The sequence below is a fragment of the Aethalodelphis obliquidens genome, unplaced genomic scaffold (genome assembly GCF_003676395.1).
Source record: "Aethalodelphis obliquidens isolate GAN/ISIS:26980383/991018 unplaced genomic scaffold, ASM367639v1 scaffold100, whole genome shotgun sequence".
NCBI classification, from domain to species: domain Eukaryota; kingdom Metazoa; phylum Chordata; class Mammalia; order Artiodactyla; family Delphinidae; genus Aethalodelphis; species Aethalodelphis obliquidens.
Genome location: NW_020838044.1, coordinates 1,814,820 through 1,835,059, shown reverse-complemented (window position 1 = coordinate 1,835,059; position 20,240 = coordinate 1,814,820). Strand labels below are relative to the sequence as shown.

The 20,240-nt window shown below is 41.7% G+C and overlaps 1 protein-coding gene across 4 annotated transcripts in view; it reads left to right on the top strand.

Moving 5' to 3' along the window:
• Nucleotides 1–518: 518 nt before the first annotated feature.
• Nucleotides 519–20,240, top strand: part of SORT1 (sortilin 1) — a 73,483-nt gene continuing 53,761 nt past the window's right edge. The window contains exon 1 of one of the 4 annotated variants that reach the window (XM_027096293.1): nt 519–868. In XM_027096293.1, the coding sequence (XP_026952094.1) occupies nt 563–868 (306 nt within the window). In that variant the 5' untranslated portion in view covers nt 519–562. The remainder of the gene's footprint in view (nt 869–20,240) is intronic. The other 3 variants (XM_027096292.1, XM_027096290.1, XM_027096294.1) reach the window with 3 other exon arrangements.

The window sequence follows — 20,240 nt, the reverse complement described above, 5'->3', positions numbered from 1 at the left end:
GGGCGCTGCAGCGTGCGGGGGTTAAAAACCAGAAGCACCGGTTCATGACGGAGACCCGTTTTCCAGCTGAGCAAACTCAGGGTTTCCCCGAGGAGATTTTCCAGGCGCTGCCACAACCCAAGGAATTTTAGGGGTGTCTCTGGGGGAGAAGAGGGGACCAACCCAACCCCAACTTGAGGGTGCCAGAGGGAGCAACGAGGGGTCGGGTCGCCACGAAGCGGGGGCGTTCTTGTGAAGGAGGGAAGCTCCTACGCTAACTCTAGAAGCCCGGCCTTGGATACGCCAGCGAGAGGGGGATGACCTCAGCCGTCTCTGCCACGTTCCAGCCAATCAGTCCTGCAACTTGGCATCCTAATCCAGGACCCCCGAAGCCGGAGGCGACGCGAGCCAATGAGCAGTGGGCCGGGGAAGAAGGACAGGCGGCCAGCCTATGGGGGCGGAGAGGCCCGGCTGCGCGTATCCAAGGAACGCCGGGCTCGGGCTCGGGGGTGTGGCGCGGCGCCGGCGGGGGTGGGCGGGCGCGCCGGGCGGCAGGTGTCGGCAGCGTAGGCATTCGGCGGCGATGGAGCGGCTCCGGGGAGCTGCTGGCGACCTCTCGCGCTGGTCCCACAGTCTCAGCCTCCTCCTCCTCCTCCAGCTGCTGCCGCCGGCGACCCTCGGCCAGGACCGGCTGGACGCGCCGCCACCGCCCGCTGCGCCGCTGTCGCGCTGGTCCGGCCCCGTCGGGGTGAGCTGGGGGCTGCGCGCGGCCGCGCCTGGGGGCCCGGCTCCCCGCGGCGGCCGTTGGCGCCGCAGCGCGCTCGACGAGGATGAGGACTGCGGCGGGGTCCGGGACTTCGTCGGCAGGCTGGCCAACAACACGCACCAGGTGAGCGGGCGCCGGGCCCGGGCACCGCCCGGACTACGAGGTGCCACCCGCGGGCCCCTGGGCCCGCGCACCCGGCTCCTCTTTCTCTGTCCGCGCGCCTCGCGTCCCAGCGGAGGAGACCCCGGCCGCTCGCCCGCCGCGCGGCGCCCGCGCCACCTGGGCCGCAGCCCCGAAACTACGGCGGGCGGGCGGGCCGAGTCGGGCCCGGAGAGCGGTCCCCGGACGCCGCAGCCCGGGCAGCTGTGTTTCGTCACAGGGGAAGCCGGCTTAGACTTTCACGCATTCTTTTTTTTTTTTTTTAAGTTGTCAGAATCTCTCGAGCGTTGTTGTTTTCCGTCTGTATAAATAATTCGGATCCAGCAACGCTATACCCCAACAGGAAGCTGGAGGAGTGGTTGGAGAAGTTGGAGCTAAACAGAAACAAACGTGTGTCCTCGCGGGGTCAGTACTTTCAGGGTGGGTAGGCGGGTGTTCAGAAATCCCAAAGCAATGATTAGGTTCCTGTGTGTGTTTTAATAGTTAAAGGAACAAGCTTGGCAATGGGGTGACAGCGTATATGTGATCTCTCTTACTCCTTCAACTTGACCTTCTATCATGGCATTGGACTCTGACCAGGATGTCTAGATCCTGTTGTAACAAGGTTTGCAATGGGTAAGAAACACATTGCAGATACTGTGCTTTGAGCTAGGTCCTAGTCGGACACTTTAAAAATTGTGGCAGTTCTGTTTCTGGGGACAAGCAACCCAACCTCTGCACACTACTGTGTTGACAAAGCCAGTTGTTGGCAATGTCCTGGCTACTTGCTCTAGATCAGCTCGGGCATCTTCTTCGTGTTTTTTCTAGAACTGCCGGTTTAATTGTTGCATAATGTATTTTCAATTTAATGCATTTTCTCTCTTATATCTCTTCCTCATTCAAAGAGAGTTGCACATGGGGACAGAGGTGAGGGGCTAACTGCACTTGTCCTCGTTGAACCACATTCTGTATCAGCCGAATCTCAGTCTCCCCTTGATCTTTCTCCCTCTGCCTGGACTCTACTTGTTACCTGTGCAGAATTCTCTGATCTGGGGACCCAGGGCAATTGCAGTTAAAGCATAAGCAGTCAGGGAGAACTCTCGCTAAACGCAGTCCAAGCAGCAGCTGCCTAAAGGTGGCCAAGCTAGTGCTGACCTGTGGGATGGGTTGGGTGCAGATAGGGCAGAATGAGAACTGGGAAGTCTTCGCGTTTGATGAGGGGGAAAAAATGTGTAGACTTCCATCTCACGGTGGAGAGTTGAGAAAGGCTTTACAACACCAGTGCCTGATTTATAACAGGAGCACTTCCTTCCTTGAGCCAGCCAGACACAGCATTCTTACTCCATATTTGGATTCTTCTCTTGCTGATTGACCTACCTTTAGGACCTGGGGCTACTGGATATATTCCTTTAGTCAGAATCTTCCCTGGTTGGTTTGAATTTATATGTCATTTGCAATATATTGATTTCTAAAGCAAGAGGTTGAAAAAACTGGCTCAGGGGGTTCTTAGGCCAGATCTACTCAAGAGCAGATCTGAAACCTCATTCTTTGAAGTCCACATGTTAATAAAAAAACTTCCCTCTTTTTCTTTCATTTTATTTAGTTATTGTTTCCAGTGACTTTTTAAATTTATTTTTTTGTCTTCTTTCATTGACCTCATTTAAACGAACTGTTTTTGCATTTCTTAATCATCCACGGTTTCTTCAGAGATCCCATCCTTTTTGTAGCATGTGTATGTGGTAAAAGTGGAACCACTGTTAATAATCTTCACCTTAGAAATGGTTGAATAAAGCAGTTCTTAGTGGTGCACCCCCTTAACCAAGAACTGTTATCTAGTGGTCTGTTCTGCTTTTCAATTCTATAGTTTTAGAAGTCATAATAAATCATCCTGACCTTTGCTGAAGAGATCTGGTGTTGGGGGAGCCTTTATAAATAGTGTGAAATAAAAGTATAGGCATAACAGAACAACTTTTTATTAGAAATATTGTATACTTTTGTACAGCTGGGAAAGTGCCATTTAGAGTAGTTTTTCATAAGATGACAGGATTCAATGCCCAAGAAAAATGAAAAGTTCGTTGTTCTCTTATTTGTTATAACTTGCTGTTCATGTCAAGCCACATTGCTTCATGTAGTCAGTGTACATGAATGTCCTCCAAAGGTCCAAGATGTGCTAGATACTGGGGGTGCCAAGATACAAAGAAGAGATCATTCAGACTGGAGAACGAAAAGCCTCAGAAAGTTTTAGCGAATCTCCTAGACCTGTTTCTATGGCTTATTTGGCTTTGTGAGAATAGGTTGGTGTTTAACTAATCTTCTTAAGAAAGCAAAGTAGAACTAAAGCGTGATAGTGCTTTTATAGTCTTCTGGTTTTAGGAGACCTTTGCCCTAATGACCTATATAACTCAGTCTCCTCACTCATGAAATCCAGCAAATATGTGTGTGTGTGTATTTATAAATGATTTTTTCTTAGACTAATGAATAACCTTCCTTTTGCCTTTAACCCCAAACTCTTTTCATGCCACACTGTTAACTGATTCTTTCCTTTAAGTGCTTGGAATGTTCATGACATGTATAACCTTTGTGCATGAGAGAAGTTGAGCAAGCCTAGAGTTTATTAATGTTGGTTGCTAAGTTGGATTGCTTCCAAACATTCCTCCTATAAGCACCCCTTTGAGGTTAGGCATGAAGCTCTGTCTTAAAGAAACAGATGAAATGCCTTGGTCAGAGTTATGGTGGTGGCTGACATAACTTCCTTACTTCTCATTCCTGAGTTCAGACTATTTGACAATTTCCTTAAAACTTTTAAAACTTACGATTAGTAAAGCCAGGAATGTTGTTCATTCTCTGTCCTCCTTCTGTTCCTGTCATTAACTACTTCTTTACACATAACTTCCCAACATCAAAGCATCTGGTTTCTTATATAAACAGGTCCTGTAGTGAGGTTGTGTTGTATGGGGTGTCAGCTCTGAGAAGAATGTGTGTATTTGTTTGCTGGTGCTGGCAGGGCTGAGTCCAGGCTGACAGGACTGAATGTGCCCGTTGGAGGCTTCAGGGAGCTGCCGCTCTTAGCCTGTTGTGGATCTTTGTCACACCCGGAAATCTGAAGGTCAGTGCATTTAACTGCCCCAGAACTTTCTAACTGCCTCATTTATCCCAGTACCCACCCTCTCTTCATACTGCCTTCCCTGCCACTCCCACCGTCACCCTCTAGTTAATCTTTCTTGAGTCCTGTTTCATCCATTCGTGCCGGGGTCAAGGAATAGGAATTCTGTAGGATCTCCTTCCTGGTCCTGGTTGAGCAGAATGAGCAAAATCCTCATGAGGACTCTGCGCCCATACAGTATATTCATCAGACTTTTAACCCCTACGGGATGTTAAAATGAATTCTGTATTGGGGATTTCAGTTAGAAGTATCAGCAAAGTTGATGAAGTATATTTATCTGGGGAAAGGTTAGTTGTCATCTGAGGTTTGGTTGAGGTGAGGGTAGAGAGCTAGCCAGGTAGGACAAGTGGCTCAAAGGGAATGCAGGGAAACAATTAGGTAAATTCTCTGCTGACTCAAATTTTTGGTTCTGTGCATAGTGATTTTTAATTAGAAAATTAAAAATCACTATGATGAGTCTCCTGGTCAATTTCTAATGACTATTTTCTTTCTCTAATGATAATAGTAATAGGCTCCTTATCCTGCTGTTTTGATCTGATATTTTGTGTTAGGTTCACATAGGCTATTAGCTTCTTTTGCACTCTGCCAATTTCAAATCAACTCTTGCCAATAAACGTTGGGTTCTCAGTGGGTGACTGCAGAAACCATGCCCCCCAACTTTGTCCTAGTTGGCTTGTTACTCATGTGATCCTCACAGAAAGGGCAGTGCTTGAGGGCAGTGGCCAGATGCAGCTTTTCTAGCAGAGGGCTGTGTGGCAATGGCTCCAAAAAAAGATACTGCATTTGTAAATTTCTAAAAAAAAAAATATTCAGTTACCTTTTTTTTTTTTTTTTTGCGGTATGCGGGTCTCTCACTGTTGTGGCCTCTCCCGTTGCTGAGCACAGGCTCGGGACGCGCAGGCTCAGCGGCCATGGCTCACGGGCCCAGCCGCTCCGCAGCATGTGGGATCTTTCTGGACCGGGGCACGAACCCGTGTCCCCTGCATCGGCAGGCGGACTCCCAACCACTGCGCCACCAGGGAAGCCCTCAGTTACCTTATCTTTTTCTAACTAGTGTTTCTGTTGCATCTTGTACTCTTCTATTTAAACACTTGGTGAAAACTTGTTCTTTCCACTGTCTACGTGGCCTCACTGATCTGTACGTAGGTGGTTTTGAGGGGTAATGGGGCTTGAACAAACTGGTCAATTTCAGTCTGTTCTAGGCAGGGTTTTTTTTACTGACACTGTAATAGTGACTGCAGTCAAAGTTGGGTTAGTAATATGTGGCTTTGAGCTATCTGAGTTGAATGAATCTTCATGATAGACGCTTCATACCTTTAGAGGTTGTTAGGTGAATGCTGGACATGTGTTTTTTTGTTTTGTTTTGTTTGTTTTGTTTTTTAAGATTGGGGCTATTTTTTCCTTCTCTGTCCTCAACCCCAGTCTCAGGAAACGACAACAAAAACAAAATCTTCCATTCAGAGCCTGTGGTGTTTTCCTGAGAAAGTTTTCTGTGAATGTAATTTATTTTCTGTTTTGCATTTCAGTATCTGGCCCTCAACTCCTCATCTACAGCATGAGAAGTTTTGGACTAGATTTAAAATGTCTAAAGAACTCTGTGATTAATATGGAAGAAGAGGAGGCCAAAGGTTGTGATCACAAATGTTTACTGGTTGTTTCCAAGTTTAGAAGCAAATTGTGGCTGTTCCCTTTCCCAGTTGAACTTGAACATAGCCTGGATTTCACATCTGGGGGTAATTTGTTACCACCTCCAGAGCTTGCTTCAGTGAAATATGAGTGTTCTTAAAGATAACAGGAGTATTTCTTTTTTCATATAATTGCGAAAGACATTTGACTTTTTATTTTTGGGAAATACTTTATTGTTCCTTGTTGGCTGAAAAAAAATCTAATGCAAATCAAAGCTACTAGCTTGGATATTCCAAAAGCAAACCAAATAGATATCTAGCAGTAAATTTGTTTTTTCTTTTCCTTCCCTACAGCACTCTGCCAAAACTGGGGCTTTTATTTTTTCTTTTTGTCTTGGCTGCCTGTGTGCTTGAAAATAGATGGTCAGCTTCCCATTAAATACTCAGCCCTGTGCGAGTTAGAAACTTACGTGTGATTAATTGGCTTGATTTATTTTCATTAGAAGAAAATGTATGTTTTTTTCCTTCTAGGGCTTATGAGTAGTATCTCTCTTATGTTTGCTTTTGTTAAGAGTTTTGCTCTTTTTTTTTCCTGTATGTTCTAAAAAACTAAGTTCTAATATTGTAGTTGAGCCTGTTTGCAAATCTGATTCAACAGTAAGATCACCCTGAAGTACCAAGAGAAATTGAACTGGGAAGGAAATTTTTAACTGACGTTAGTACTTCCCAGACAGGATAGTTCAGATCAAATGTTTATCTGGTACCTGCTCTTTGTCAAAGAGTTTCACATCATAAATATGCTATATGAAAAGTTCAAAAAAGACTTCTTAATACTCAGATTTGAATCCTGGCTCTGCTGTTTCATAGTTGTATGGTATGATCATAGACAATCACTTAACTTCTCTGACCTTTATTTATTATTTTTTTTAAAACTGGAGAATCAGTTTTAGGATTATTTGGAGGGTCAAGTGAGAAGTTTTATCAGAATGTTTTGTTAAATGTATTGTGCAGATATCTTTCACTCAAACACTTCTGGAGCTCTGGCCTGTACGTAAGAAAAGTTAAACATTAAAAACAGCCGCATTGGCTTCCCTGGTGGCGCAGTGGTTGAGAGTCTGCCTGCCGATGCAGCGGACACAGGTTTGTGCCCCGGTCCGGGAAGATCCCACATGCCGCGGAGCGGCTGGGCCCGTGAGCCGTGGCCGTGAGCCTGCGCGTCCGGAGCCTGTGCTCCGCAACGGGAGAGGCCACAACAGTGAGAGGCCCGCGTACCGCAAAAAAAAAAAAAAAAAAATCCGCATTGATGTCATCTTAAGTATTTAGCTGTTCAGAGATGGCTTGCTGAGAGTTTGGAAGAGTTTTTGAAGAAGGCATGACCACTGCAGTGCAGTGGTCTGGGAAGGCCTCATGGATGAAGAGAGAATCAAAGTGTGGAGGGAATTCTTAGGGAGACCTGTAAAGGCATGGAGGTAGGGAAGTCCAAGACATGCTCAGGGGATGATCAATGGGGACTTTCTGTTGGGGAGAAGTAGTTGATGAGAAGTATGAAAGACTAAGGTTTCCAGGAAAACATATAGAGAAGTAAAAAAAGATAGCTCTTCCTGCCGATGCAGGGGACATGGGTTCATGCCCCGGTCCAGGAGGATCCCACATGCCGTGGAGCGGCTGGGCCCGTGGGCCATGGCCACTGAGCCTGCACGTCCGGAGCCTGTGCTCCGCAACGGGAGAGGCCACAGCAGTGAGAGGCCCGCATACCGCAAAAAAAAAAAAAAGATAGCTCTTTGTGGGGGATGCGAAAAGAGGGGAGGTATGGGGAGGGAGTCTGCCATTAGGACTTACTGGAGAAAGTGTTTTAACAGGTAGTGGTTGACATGAGGCTAGAGCTGGATAAACCAGAGGTGGAAATGGGGAGCCAAGAAGAGTTATCCTTTTGGACGTTGACCGTTACTGTGCTCTGTCCAACAGGAGAGCAGAATAGAGGGCAGGGCCGACCATCTTTTATACTTGAAGTGCTCAAGGTTCCAAGAAACAATCCAGGACTCCTGGAACTTATTGAAGGAGGTTGTGAGCCCAGGCATGAGGAACCCAGGAGCTATAAGACAGTGAAGCCCGTGAACAGATTTTTCTGAACATTTGTGAACAAGGGTAAGATTGAACTCTTGCTGATAATGTGCTTAACAGTTTGAATCATAGATTGTTAAGCTGATTAACTGGTCAGATCTCTTACCAAGAAGGCTAAATGACTTGCTTACAGGCCAAGAGCTGGGCGTAGAACACTTATGTCCCAACATGGTGCTGCCTCCCCATCATGTAAAATATTATTATCATAAGGCTTCAAAGAGAGAATGTTTTGAAAACCTTGAATCCTACCACATATGTAGGATTTATGTCATTTCTATATTTTTTTTAATTTATTTTATTTATTTTTGGCTGCACTGGGACTTCGTTGCTGTGCGTGGGCTTTCTCTAGTTGCGGCGAACGGGGCCTACTCTTCGCTGCGGTGCGCGGGCTTCTCATTGCGGTGGCTTCTCTTGTTGCAGAGCACGGGCTCTAGGTGTGCGGGCTTCAGTAGTTGTGGCACATGGGCTCAGTAGTTGTGGCTCGCAGGCTTTAGAGCACAGGCTCAGTAGTTGTGGCGCATGGCTTAGTTGCTCTGCGGCATGTGGGATCTTCCCGGACCAGGGCTCGAACCCGTGTCCCCTGCATTGGCAGGCGGATCCTTAACCACTGCGCCACCAAGGAAGCCCCATGTCATTTCTTTATAAGCCTGTTGATTTATTACTGTGTCCATAGAGTCCAATTGTCAGCCAAATGAGCCTGATAAATACCAACTCCAGAGGAACATGTGCATAAAAGGAGACAGATGAGGCATAAATGTATTCGGTTTTATCACTTGGCAGGGTTGGGTGACAGGCTTGGGCGGAGGTGGCGAGAATGAGAGTGAGTCAAGATTGGCAGAAATGTAAGAAGCATATGTGTTCCTTTTTTTTTTTTTAACCTTCATGATTACATCAAAATTTTAACTGGTTAATATGAGTGATACTAACAAGTGGTATTAATTGGAGTTCTTTGAGGCCGTGGTTAGGAAGGAATGTGATCACAGGTTAGACTTGGATTCAAACTTCAGTGGTAACCAGGGACAGATGACCCTTAGTGAACCTTAGTTTTTTCATCTATAAAATGGATATACTAATACGTACCCCTTAGGGTCTTTGTGAAGATTAAATGAGACTGTGTAGAATTTGGTGTGTATTCATCCTTTATTGGATGTTTTTTATAATGATTATCTACACAAAGCTTCTAATGCATTACCAGTTAGATGCTCAGATATTTGTGTATGCACTTAAATTTTTTTTCCATAGCTGAAATATTCCAGGAGAATTAGTATGGGTACTCACAGGAACCAAATATGTATTAAGAATTATGTACTAGTTATGTGCTTGGACTTGGAGTTAAAAAAAAATTGGGTATGGTAAGGGAGAGACCATCTATTCAAAGTATCTTTCTTGAAGCTATGGGAGATGGAGGAGAAAATAACCCCACCATCATCAGATACCTGGTCATCTGGTTATAATAGTTTCAAGTATATATAGTTATTTACTTATAGTGTTAAAGAACTTACAATTAAAAAAAATAAGGCTACTTGTAATTCAATAACTATTTCTCTTCTCATTCATTAAGCTTTAAATATGCGGTTTTAAGTTGACAGCTCTAAAATAGCACTTTGCCTGTTTCACCCTGATTCATTAACTGAGCAATCACTATTAGCTTTGTACTCTATTGACCTCTGTAACGTTTTAAGAAATATTAGTGAGATGTGATAGGTACTCCTCAAGAACTTAGCTTGAGAGCAGGGCAGACCAGAATGTTAATGGAATTCTTTTTTATAATGCGCGTATACCTTTAAGGTAGTATCTCACTATTTCCTGGCCTACGTTAGCTCTGCTCTAGTTGAAGTTACCTTATCACCAGTCCCTTTAGCTTGCCATGTGCTCTGTTGCTTCTCCATTTTTGTTTTCATGGCATTCCTCCCGTCTGAATGCCTTTCTAGCTCTGCTTGTTTTTTTTCTGTTCTCGTCTACAACATTTAACAATGCCATGTAATCCAGCACTTTACTATAGTATTCTATTTTGTATTCACTTTCATTTATTCAATTGGTATTCTCCAGATTATAAACACCTTAAAGGTAGTACAAGCATGACCCCTTAACTTCACCCTTTTGCCTCACATAGTGCTGGAGAAAGTGTAGTCATTAAATGTATAGTCTGGAGTCAGACAGGAGCTTGAAACCTTGCTCTGCCACCTACCAGCTGTGTAACTTTGGGAGAATTATTTAACCTCTCTGATCCTCCTTCTTCATCTGTAAAGTAGCAATGGTGCTTTATATATCATGAGTGCTCAGTAAAGGTCAATATTATTATTATTCAACAACTTTTTATTGAGCACCTACTATGTGTTGGGCCTTGTACTGGGTACTGGAAACTGATTTGGAACACAACAGACAAGATCCCTGCCTTTATGGACCAGTAGAGAAAATGGACATTAAACACATATGTAATTACAAATACAATAAGTACCAAGAAGGAAAAAAGCAACTACAGGAGAATAATTGACAGAGGTCCTTTTAGCCTGGGGCACTAGGAAGCGCTTGCTGAGAAAGTACTTAAACTAGTACTGGAAGATGAATAGAATTTTTCCTGTAGGAGTGTCCCAGACAGAGAGAAAAGCATGTTCACAGGCCTGGGGCTAGAAGGAGCATGGTGCACCCAGAGGTCTGGAAGAAGGCCAGTGTGGCTGTAGCAGAGGGAGGCCGGGCTGGTCCCCACACCCAGTGGGGACTGGTGAGCTTTTATGGTCCAGTCAGCTGGCCACAGGCGCATATCCTTTCATCACTTTCTTTTCTTTGAAATGAGATTAAGATGTAAAAATTAAATGCCAACAGTTTGAAATTTAACTCATTTATTAGGCATGATGAGAAATGAATTATCCCATGAAGATGAGTTTTTCGAAAACTAAGCCTAGGGTAGACATTTAAGCCTACCCTTTTGAATGCCAAAGTTTGTTGTTTTTGTTATTTTTAATGGATATCTTTCTAAAATACATATGTCTCTGCCTTCTTTGTCAACAGTATGACCTTGGATCATTAAGGAGATTAAATTATGCTGTACCACGACTCACATCATTTTAAAGTGGTATGGCATTAATGCCCTCAAGGTCTGTTGAGATTTGTGGGGCTATTTTCTCCCATTTTGAATGGCCCAGATTTATAAGCTTAGTGCCATTGTCTGCCTGTTGAAGTTTACTCTTTTTTTCCTGCAGAAATGATAGTCCCCTTGCAATATCCTGTTCCTTCTTGCTGCTGTCCCTGTCTCTAGATACAGTGTCGCCCAAATTTAACTTCTGTAAGCTAAGAAATTTTACTTCTGTAAGATGCTTCTGTAAACTGAGAAAAAGATTTCTAATTTTAGGCAATCTAACAGGTTTAGCAGATTGATTTAGAGCGATGGTCTGCAGGTTTCTCTTAGTGGTCAGGTACATAGGGTTTTATTGCATGGACACTGTCATCAGAGGTCTCTCTCCCTTGCTTCCTTTCAGTGAATGTCCAGGTTGTTGAGGTTTCTAGATAATGGAGTTGCTGTTGCCCTTTCCTGTTGACACTAGAGTATTGTGGAGCAAGGGGCTGATTTTTTTTTTGTTTTTTTCCCAAATGAAGGCAGAGCAGTGGAAAAGCAAACTGAGGTGTGAAATTATTGATGAGTCATAGAATTTTAAAGCTTATAGGTACTGGAAATGCTGTCATTCCAGCTTCCTCGCCTTGGTGGTGAAGTTAGGTTTTACTGCCCAAGTTCACAGAGCTGTTGGCAGAGCCGGAAATGAAATTCACATTGACCAGGTATTAGCCCAGTGCTCTCCTCTGTTCCATCCTGCCTCACAGAAAACTCTGAATAATTGAATAGGTTTGCAAACTTGTATACTGTTTTATGTTTAGCCTTTTTATTTCTAAGGATAGTCTCTGGGAGGACTGGAACATTTGTGATCTTATTTTTGGCTCGTGTTTTATGGTCCTAGCAGTGCCTTATTTAACGGAACTGTATTCTGTTAAGGTTTTATTCCTGCCCGCAAGAGCTTCGCCCAGGTCTTGTCCCAAACCTCTCTTGCACCATCGCTGTGTCCTGTCTATCCCTGTGTTCCCTGTTTGGGGTTTGGAAGCCTAAATCTTAAATTCCCAGCCTTTATGGGATCACCAGTGCCTTGTTATTTCATTTGATTCTTATTATTCCAGTGAGTGAAGGAGCATAATTCAGTTTCACTCCTGAGGAAGTAGATTCCCAAGAGAGAAAATGATTTGTGCCCACTTTCCCAACCAGTTAGTTACTAGACCAGGCTTTAACACCCTTTTGCAGTTTTATTTTTCACAATGACAGGTTGTCTTCTGTAGGTTGAATATCTAGCATGTTTAGTCTTTATTCTTAGACTTCTGTTAAGAAGTGTGTTCATAGAGTATAAGCTCCCTGAGCACAGAGTATGTGTTATCACTGCTGTGTCTGCAGCGCCCCAAAGAGGGTCCGGCCCATGGTAGGCAAGCAGATGTATTTGTTGAAAGAAGGAACATGTGTGAAGGATGGCATCATTGAATTCACTCTCTGTTTACTTGCCAGAGAGGTTGCTCCTGATGGCCAGACTGTCGGGTCATCTGCAAGTGGCTTTTAAACTGGGGCGCGCCATGTGAAACTGATCCAGGCTCAGTTGTGCTGGTGTTAATTCTTTCAGTGTTTTACTTTTGATCAGGTGTGTAACTAAAGATAGGCAGAGGTTTCTCATTACCAGAATTTTTTTCCAAGCTACGGTGACTCTCGGGACCAACTTTAAGTTCTCCCAGCTATAGTAACAGTAATTTAATTAGACTTCTTGTTTGATTAGATGTGAAGACAAAGTTATTTCCGTAAAGAATGTTGTGTTTTATGGCCTTTCTCTTTTCCAGATGGAACTAGGGATTAGCCAACTGACCACAGAAATGGACATTTTTGTTAATTCATGGTCTCTAAAATGTGTGGACCTCAGGCTTTAAATGGTGGGCATTAAATGTGTGGATGAGTCTTGCATTATCCTGTCAAGATGGTTGTGTTTCAGAGAAGGTAGTACAAGCTGTCACCTACTTTCTAACGTAATGGGTCCCTGAAAACCAATTTGGTATTAAATGCCAGTCAGTGACTCCCTGCTGCCCAGAGCTCCCCTACCAGAGGTCAGTATATGGCTATCAGTGCCACCTGGGACACTAGAAATCACTATTCAACAGATGATGGGGTGGGGAGTAATTCAGTCACCATGGAAAAACTATAAAGAAGAAACACCACCATAAATTCTGCCACTTAGAGATGGTTGCTGTTAATATTTGGAAGAATGTTTTTAACCATAAACGCACACACACACGATTTTACATGCTATTCTGTAAACCTGCTTTTTACTCAACATGTTATGAATATCTTTCAGTGTCAGTAAATACCTGAAACATTTTCATTAGCACCTGGTATATTGTTTCATTGCATAACATAACGCATTTAACAAAGCTTCAGTTCTTGTCTAGAATATACAGGTATAGTAATATGGGGTTGTTATGTGGATTAAATGATAATGTGTGTAAGATGTTTAACACAGTAGATGGCCTGCAGGATGCAGTAAACCTTCAGGTGTATAAGGTATTTTGTAAAGATGTGTAATTATCCCCTGATAATAAATTCCTGAGTGGGATTGCTTGGGTCATGTGGTGTGGGCATTTTCAGTTCTGATTCACATCACCAAATAGCTCTCCAGAAAAGTTACAGCAGTTTATATATTCCCACCCACAGTGCACACAGGTGCTCTGGTGTCCACCCCTCACTGGATACATTTTGTCAAGCGCTTCCAACAGGTGGAAAATGTTATCACATTATTTTTCTTTGATTTTCTTTTGATTACTAGTGAGATTGAATAGCTTTTCAAACATTATTGGTCATTTCTGTGTCCTTTTGTGAATTACTTGTTTGTGTCCTTTGCCTATTTTCTTTTCTTTTAAATTTTATTTATTTTTGGCTGCGTTGGGTCTTAGTTGCTGTGCACAGGAGCTACGCTTCGTTGCAGCGCGCAGGCTTCTCATTGCAGTGGCTTCTCATGTTGCGAGCATGGGCTGTAGGTGCTGGCTTCAGTAGTTGCAGTACAAGGCTCAGTAGTTGCAGCACGCGGGCCCTAGAGCACGTAGTTGTGACACGTGGGCTCAGTAGTTGTGGCTCGCGGGCTCTAGAGCACAGGCTCAGTAGTTGTGGCGCACGGGCTTAGTTGCTCTGTGGAATGTGGGATCTTCCCGGACCAGGGCTCGGAGCCATGTCCCCTGCATTGGCAGGCGGATTCTTAACCACTGCGCCACCAGGGAAGTCCCTGCCTATTTTCTTTTGAGATCTTTGTCTTTTTCTTATTGATTTGAAAACTCTGTATTAACCCTTTATTGTGTTGCAAATAATTCTTTCCAGTTTTTTTTAACTTTATGTTCAGTATTTTGCCATTAATTTTTTTTTTAATAGTCAAAGTAATTGCTATATTAAGGGTTCTGGGTTTTGTATCATTTTTTGTAATGGTCTTCTCATTTCTAAGATTATAAAAATATTCACTCATACTTCTAGGATTTTTATGGTTTAACTTTCTGTATTTAAATCTTTGTCATATGTGGAATTTAATGTGGAGTCGGGGTAGGGGGGTAAGAAGGGAGTTAGGAATCCAGCTTTTTATTTTTCCCAAATAGCTGGTTTTTCCAAAACTCTTTTACCACTGATTTGAAATGCTTGCTTTATCATACACTAAAAGAAACTTTGTCCAGCCTTGGACTTTGTTTTGTTCCATTGATCTGTCTTATCTATTCCTGTGCCAGTGACTGTGCTAGGGGATTAATAAACCTCTCACTAGATGGGGCAAGTTTCATGCTCATCTGTTCCTGATAGAATCAAGCTGACATTTGACATAGCTAATCTTAAAATTCTGGGTTTCTGAGCTTTCTACAATAGGGTATGATTATGTAATCTGAATTACTGTATTTACTCTGTGGCCCCTCTAGATGCTGGTTTTGGATTGCTAATCACACAAACAGTATATTTACGTGGTTTCCCTTAATTTTGACCTGCTTCTAGATCCTGCATTTGACTGACTGCTTAGCAATATGTAGTGGCCAGATCGTGTTCTCTTTGTGCTAAATAATCTACCTCTTAAGCATACTACATTGGAGCAGCACAACTATTGTTTACCAGAAATAAAACAGGCTTCAGCTCTCTGCCACCTTCTCCATTTCATTTGTCATGTATACAGCTAATACATAACATCTTTTTTGTAACAATGCTTGAAGTAGACACTTTACCTTCTATTGGCTGGACTCCTCAACTCCTAAATGTTTTATTTATATGTTTAGTATTTTAATATTGTAGGATATTCATTGGAAATATTGTGTTGGAGGTTTGGGGTTTTCTCTTCCTAAAGGGCTTATTCTGCCTTTCAGTTCTTTCTATCCAGAGTTTTATCCTCTGCTCTTATTTCTTTTATTCATCTAACTTTGCCTTGATTAGAGCAGTTGAACCATAACTTATTAGTTGATTATGTTCAGCTGTATGTACCGTTGGACACCTTCCTCATTTTTTTTTTTCTTTTTACAATTTGTTTTTATTTGTATCACACAGTACAACTGTTCAAAAAACTTTATGCCATTCTGGAAAAGAAAAGGCTCCCTTAAATAGAAGGACCAAAGTGATAATGGGGAGAATAAAATAGGTTAATGCAGGAAAATGCGGTTTTGGATTCTTTATCTAATAATAATATGATAGGCAGAAAGAGTTCCAAGTTTTACTTACAAAGGACCAAAACAAATGAAATCCTAGAAAAGAATATGGAGGCAGCCAACTAGCCAATTGACCATTACATAGGTAGAACATAACCCCCCTTCCATTTATCCCATCGCCAAGGAGTATCATTTGCTTTTGCTTAGGACCAGGAATGTGTACATTGTGATGCTCAGAAAGGCAGCAGAGAAGCACCATATATTTTCAATCCAGAATGAACACAACATACCGTGGAATCTTTTGGGTTTAGTTTCTCCCAAGAATAGATCTGACTCTTGTGGGGTAAAAGAAAGTAAGAACCAGGCTGCCCTGGGAAACCTTCCTTGTTTGAGTGAGTGATCCTGTGGCCTCGTCTCAGCTATCTTTGGGTATTTCAAGAAGTACTTTTTCTTTTCACACACATTTCCTTTTCTCTATTTTTATTTTCCTTTTATTCCCACTATAACTGTGTTTATCCTGATCTTGAAATTCTTATTTAACAAGTACTTAATAGCATCTACTGTATACGTAGCACTTTACTAGTTGGTGAAATTAATATATTTTATTTGTGTTACCCTTTGAACTTTTTCCAAATACTTGCCTATATCTTCGTGTTTGTTCTGCCTGCACAACTCCCTCTACCATACCTTGCTATTGCTCCCAACTGCTCCCACCTCCGTCAGCCCTGCTTAAATCTTAGTGGACAGACTTTTATTTCTTCATACTCAAATATTTGAATTTCCCTTCTGTATAGTCTACTCCTGGCCGTTGCCTCTAAACACTTTGATGTGTTTATCAATTTTTGACTATATGGAATTGATGGTAACTACAGTGAAGGAGAGGAGTAAGATCACTATTGTATGTGTGAATACCCAAGAACACATACTAGTGTTTAACAATGTTGTGGCTGGCAGTAAGGGCATAGGAAGAAACCCTACTTAGCTAGTATTTACTGAAATGGTGGTAATCACGGTAGAGGGGAGATTACACACGGATCAATTTTGGTAGCAGGGGTTTGGGAATACACTTTTACGGAGATGGTCTTGGAGAACTTACTATCTATAAGACCTTGTGCTAGGCCTGACAGGAAATACCAGATCATACTGTTTGCCATCTAAGAATTCCTAACATGATTTGAGAGGTAGCCAAATATGTAAATAGTTATAGTACAAGCAACATCAATAAGTGCTGTGAGAATAATACCTAAGAAGAGGTTATTCAAGCTCTAATAATTAGGAACTAGAGTGGTTGGTTTTACATGGAAAAATGGGATTTCAGCTGTCTTTCAGATCTTTTGCATTGGTGTAGTCCCTCTCTTGTGACTATCAAAAAGAAACACCCACAACTTGGGAATGTAAATTGGTGCAGCCACTATGGAAAACAGTATGGAGATTCCTCAGAAAACTAAAAATAGACTTTGCCATATGGTCCAGCAATCCCACTCCTGGACACACACAGACAAAACTATAATTCTGAAAGATACATGCACTCCTATGTTCATGGCGGTGCTATTTACAATAGCCAAGACATAAAACCAACCTAAATGTCCATCGACAGGTGAATAGATAAAGATGTATGTACACAATGGAATATTATTCAGCCATAAAAAATAATGAAATACTGTAATGCCATTTGCAATGACATGGATGGACCTAGAGATTATCATACTGAGAGAAGTAAGTCAGAAAGAGAAAGACAAATACCATACGATATTACTTATATGTGGAATCTAAAATAAGACACAAATGAACATAAGTACAAAACAAAAACAGACTCACAGATACAGAGAACAGACTGTGGTTCCCGGTGGTGGGGTGTATGTGTGTGAGGGAAGGATTGGGATTTTGGGATTAGCAGATGCAAGCTATTGTATATAGAATGGATAAACAACAGGGTTCTACTGTATAGTACAGGGAATTATATTCAACATCCTGTGATAAACCATAATGGAAAAGAATAGGTATATTGGGTTGGCCAAAAAGTTCATTTGGGTTTTTTCCATAAGATGTTAAGGAAAAACCCAAACTAACTTTTTGACCAACCCAGTATGTATAACTGAGTCACTTTGCTGTACAGCAGGAATTAAACACAACATTGTAAATCAACTATACTTCAATAAAATTAAAAAAAGAAAAGAAAAGAAAAACCCACCATATAATGCTGAGGAGTGATGGATATGTTGAGAACAGAACCTTTCTTCTTTAAAACCTGCATTTTTTTAATGTGTAAAATTTATTGATTTTTCATACATTCAGAGAGTTATGCAATTGTCAACTACAATCATTTTTTATTTTTTTAACATCTTTATTAGAGTATAATTGCTTTACAATGGTGTGTCAGTTTCTGCTTTATAACAAAGTGAATCAGTTATACATATACATATGTCCTTATATCTCTTCCCTCTTGCATCTCCCTCCCTCCCACCCTCCCTATGCCACCCCTCTAGGTGGTCACAAAGCACTGAACTGATCTCCTTGTGCTATGTGGCTGCTTCCCACTAGGTATCTATTTTACGTTTGGTAGTGTATGTATGTCCATGCCACTCTCTCACTTTGTCCCAGCTTACCCTTCCCCCTCCCCGTATCCTCAAGTCCATTCTCTAGTAGGTCTGCATCTTTATTCCTGTCTTGCCCCTAGGTTCTTCTGACCATTTTTTTTTTTTTTAGATTCCATATATATGTGTTAGCATACGGTATTTGTTTTACTCTTTCTGACTTCCTTCACTCTGAATGACAGTCTCTAGGTCCATCGACCTCACTACAAATAATTCAGTTTCGTTCCTTTTTATGGCTGAGTAATATTCCATTGTATATATGTGCCACATCTTCTTTATCCATTCATCTGTCGATGGACACTTAGGTTGCTTCCATGTCCTGGCAATTGTAAATAGAGCCGCAATGAACATTGTGGTACATGACTCTTTTTGAATTATGGATTTCTCATAAATTTCTCATAAATCCCAGTAGTGGGATTGCTGGGTCATATGGTAGTTCTATTTGTAGTTTTTTAAGGAACCTCCATACTGTTCTCCATAGTGGCTGTACCAATTCACATTCCCACCAGCAGTGCAAGAGTGTTCCCTTTTCTCCACACCCTCTCCAGCATTTATTGTTGCTAGATTTTTTGATGATGGCCATTCTGACTGGTGTGAGATGATATCTCATTGTAGTTTTGATTTGCATTTCTCTAATGATTAATGATGTTGAGCAGTCATTCATGTGTTTGTTGGCAATCTTTATATCTTCTTTGGAGAAATGTGTATTTAGGTCTTCTGCCCATTTTGGGGTTGGGTTGTTTGTTCTTTTGATATTGAGCTGCATGAGTTGCTTTTATGTTTTGGAGATTAATCCTTTGTCAGTTGCTTCATTTACAAATATTTTCTCCTATTCTGAGGGTTGTCTTTTGGTCTTGTTTATGGTTTCCTTTGCTGTACAAAAGCTTTTAAGTTTCATTAGGTCCCATTTGTTTATTTTTGTTTTTATTTCCATTTCTCTAGGAGGTGGGTCAAAAAGGATCTTGCTGTGATTTATGTCATAGAGTGTTCTGCCTATGTTTTCCTCTAAGAGTTTGATGGTGTCTGGACTTACATTTAGGTCTTTAATCCATTTTGAGTTTATTTTTGTGTTTGGTGTTAGGGAATGTTCTAATTTCATTCTTTTACATGTAGCTGTCCAGTTTTTCCAGCACCACTATTGAAGAGGCTGTCTTTTCTCCACTGCATATTCTTGCCTCCTTTATCAAAGATAGGTGACCATATGTGCGTGGGTTTATCTCCGGGCTTTCTATCCTGTTCCATTCATCTATATTTCTGTGTTTTTTTGCCAGTACGATACTGTCTTGATTATTGTAGCTTTATAGTATAGTCTGAAGTAAGGGAGCCTGATTCCTCCAGCTCCATTTTTCTTTCTCAAGAGTGCTTTGGCTATTCGGGGTCTTTTGTGTTTCCATACAAATTGTGCAATTTTTTGTTCTAGTTCTGTGAAAAATGCCAGTGGTAGTTTGATAGGGATTGCATTGAATCTGTAGATTGCTTTGGGTAGTAGAGTCATTTTCACAATGTTGATTCTCCGAATCCAAGAACATGGTATATCTCTCCATCTATTTGTATCATCTTTAATTTCTTTCATCAGTGTCTTATAATTTTCTACATACATGTCTTTTGTCTCCTTAGGTAGGTTTATTTCTAGATATTTTATTCTTCTTGTTCCAATGGTAAATGGGAGTGTTTTTTTATTTTCACTTTCATATTTTGCATCATTAGTGTATAGGAATGCAAGAGATTTCTGTGCATTAATTTTGTATCCTGCTAGTTTACCAAATTCATTGATTAGCTCTACTAGTTTTCTGGTAGCATCTTTAGGATTCTCTATGTATAGTATCATGTCATCTGCAAACAGTGACAGCTTTACTTCTTCTTTTCCAATTTGAATTCCTTTTATTTCTTTTTCTTCTCCGATTGCTGTGGCTAGGACTTCCAAAGCTATGTTGAATAATAGTGGTGAGAGTGGGCAACCTTGTCTTGTTCCTGATCTTAGTGGAAATGGTTTCAGTTTTTCACCATTGAGGACGATGTTGGCTCTGGATTTGTCATATATGGTCTTTATTATGTTGAAGAAAGTTCCCTCTATGCCTACTTTCTGGAGGGTTTTTGTCATAAATGGGTGTTGAATTTTGTCAAAAGCTTTCTCTGTATCTATTGAGATGATCATATGGTTTTTCTCCTTTAATTTGTTA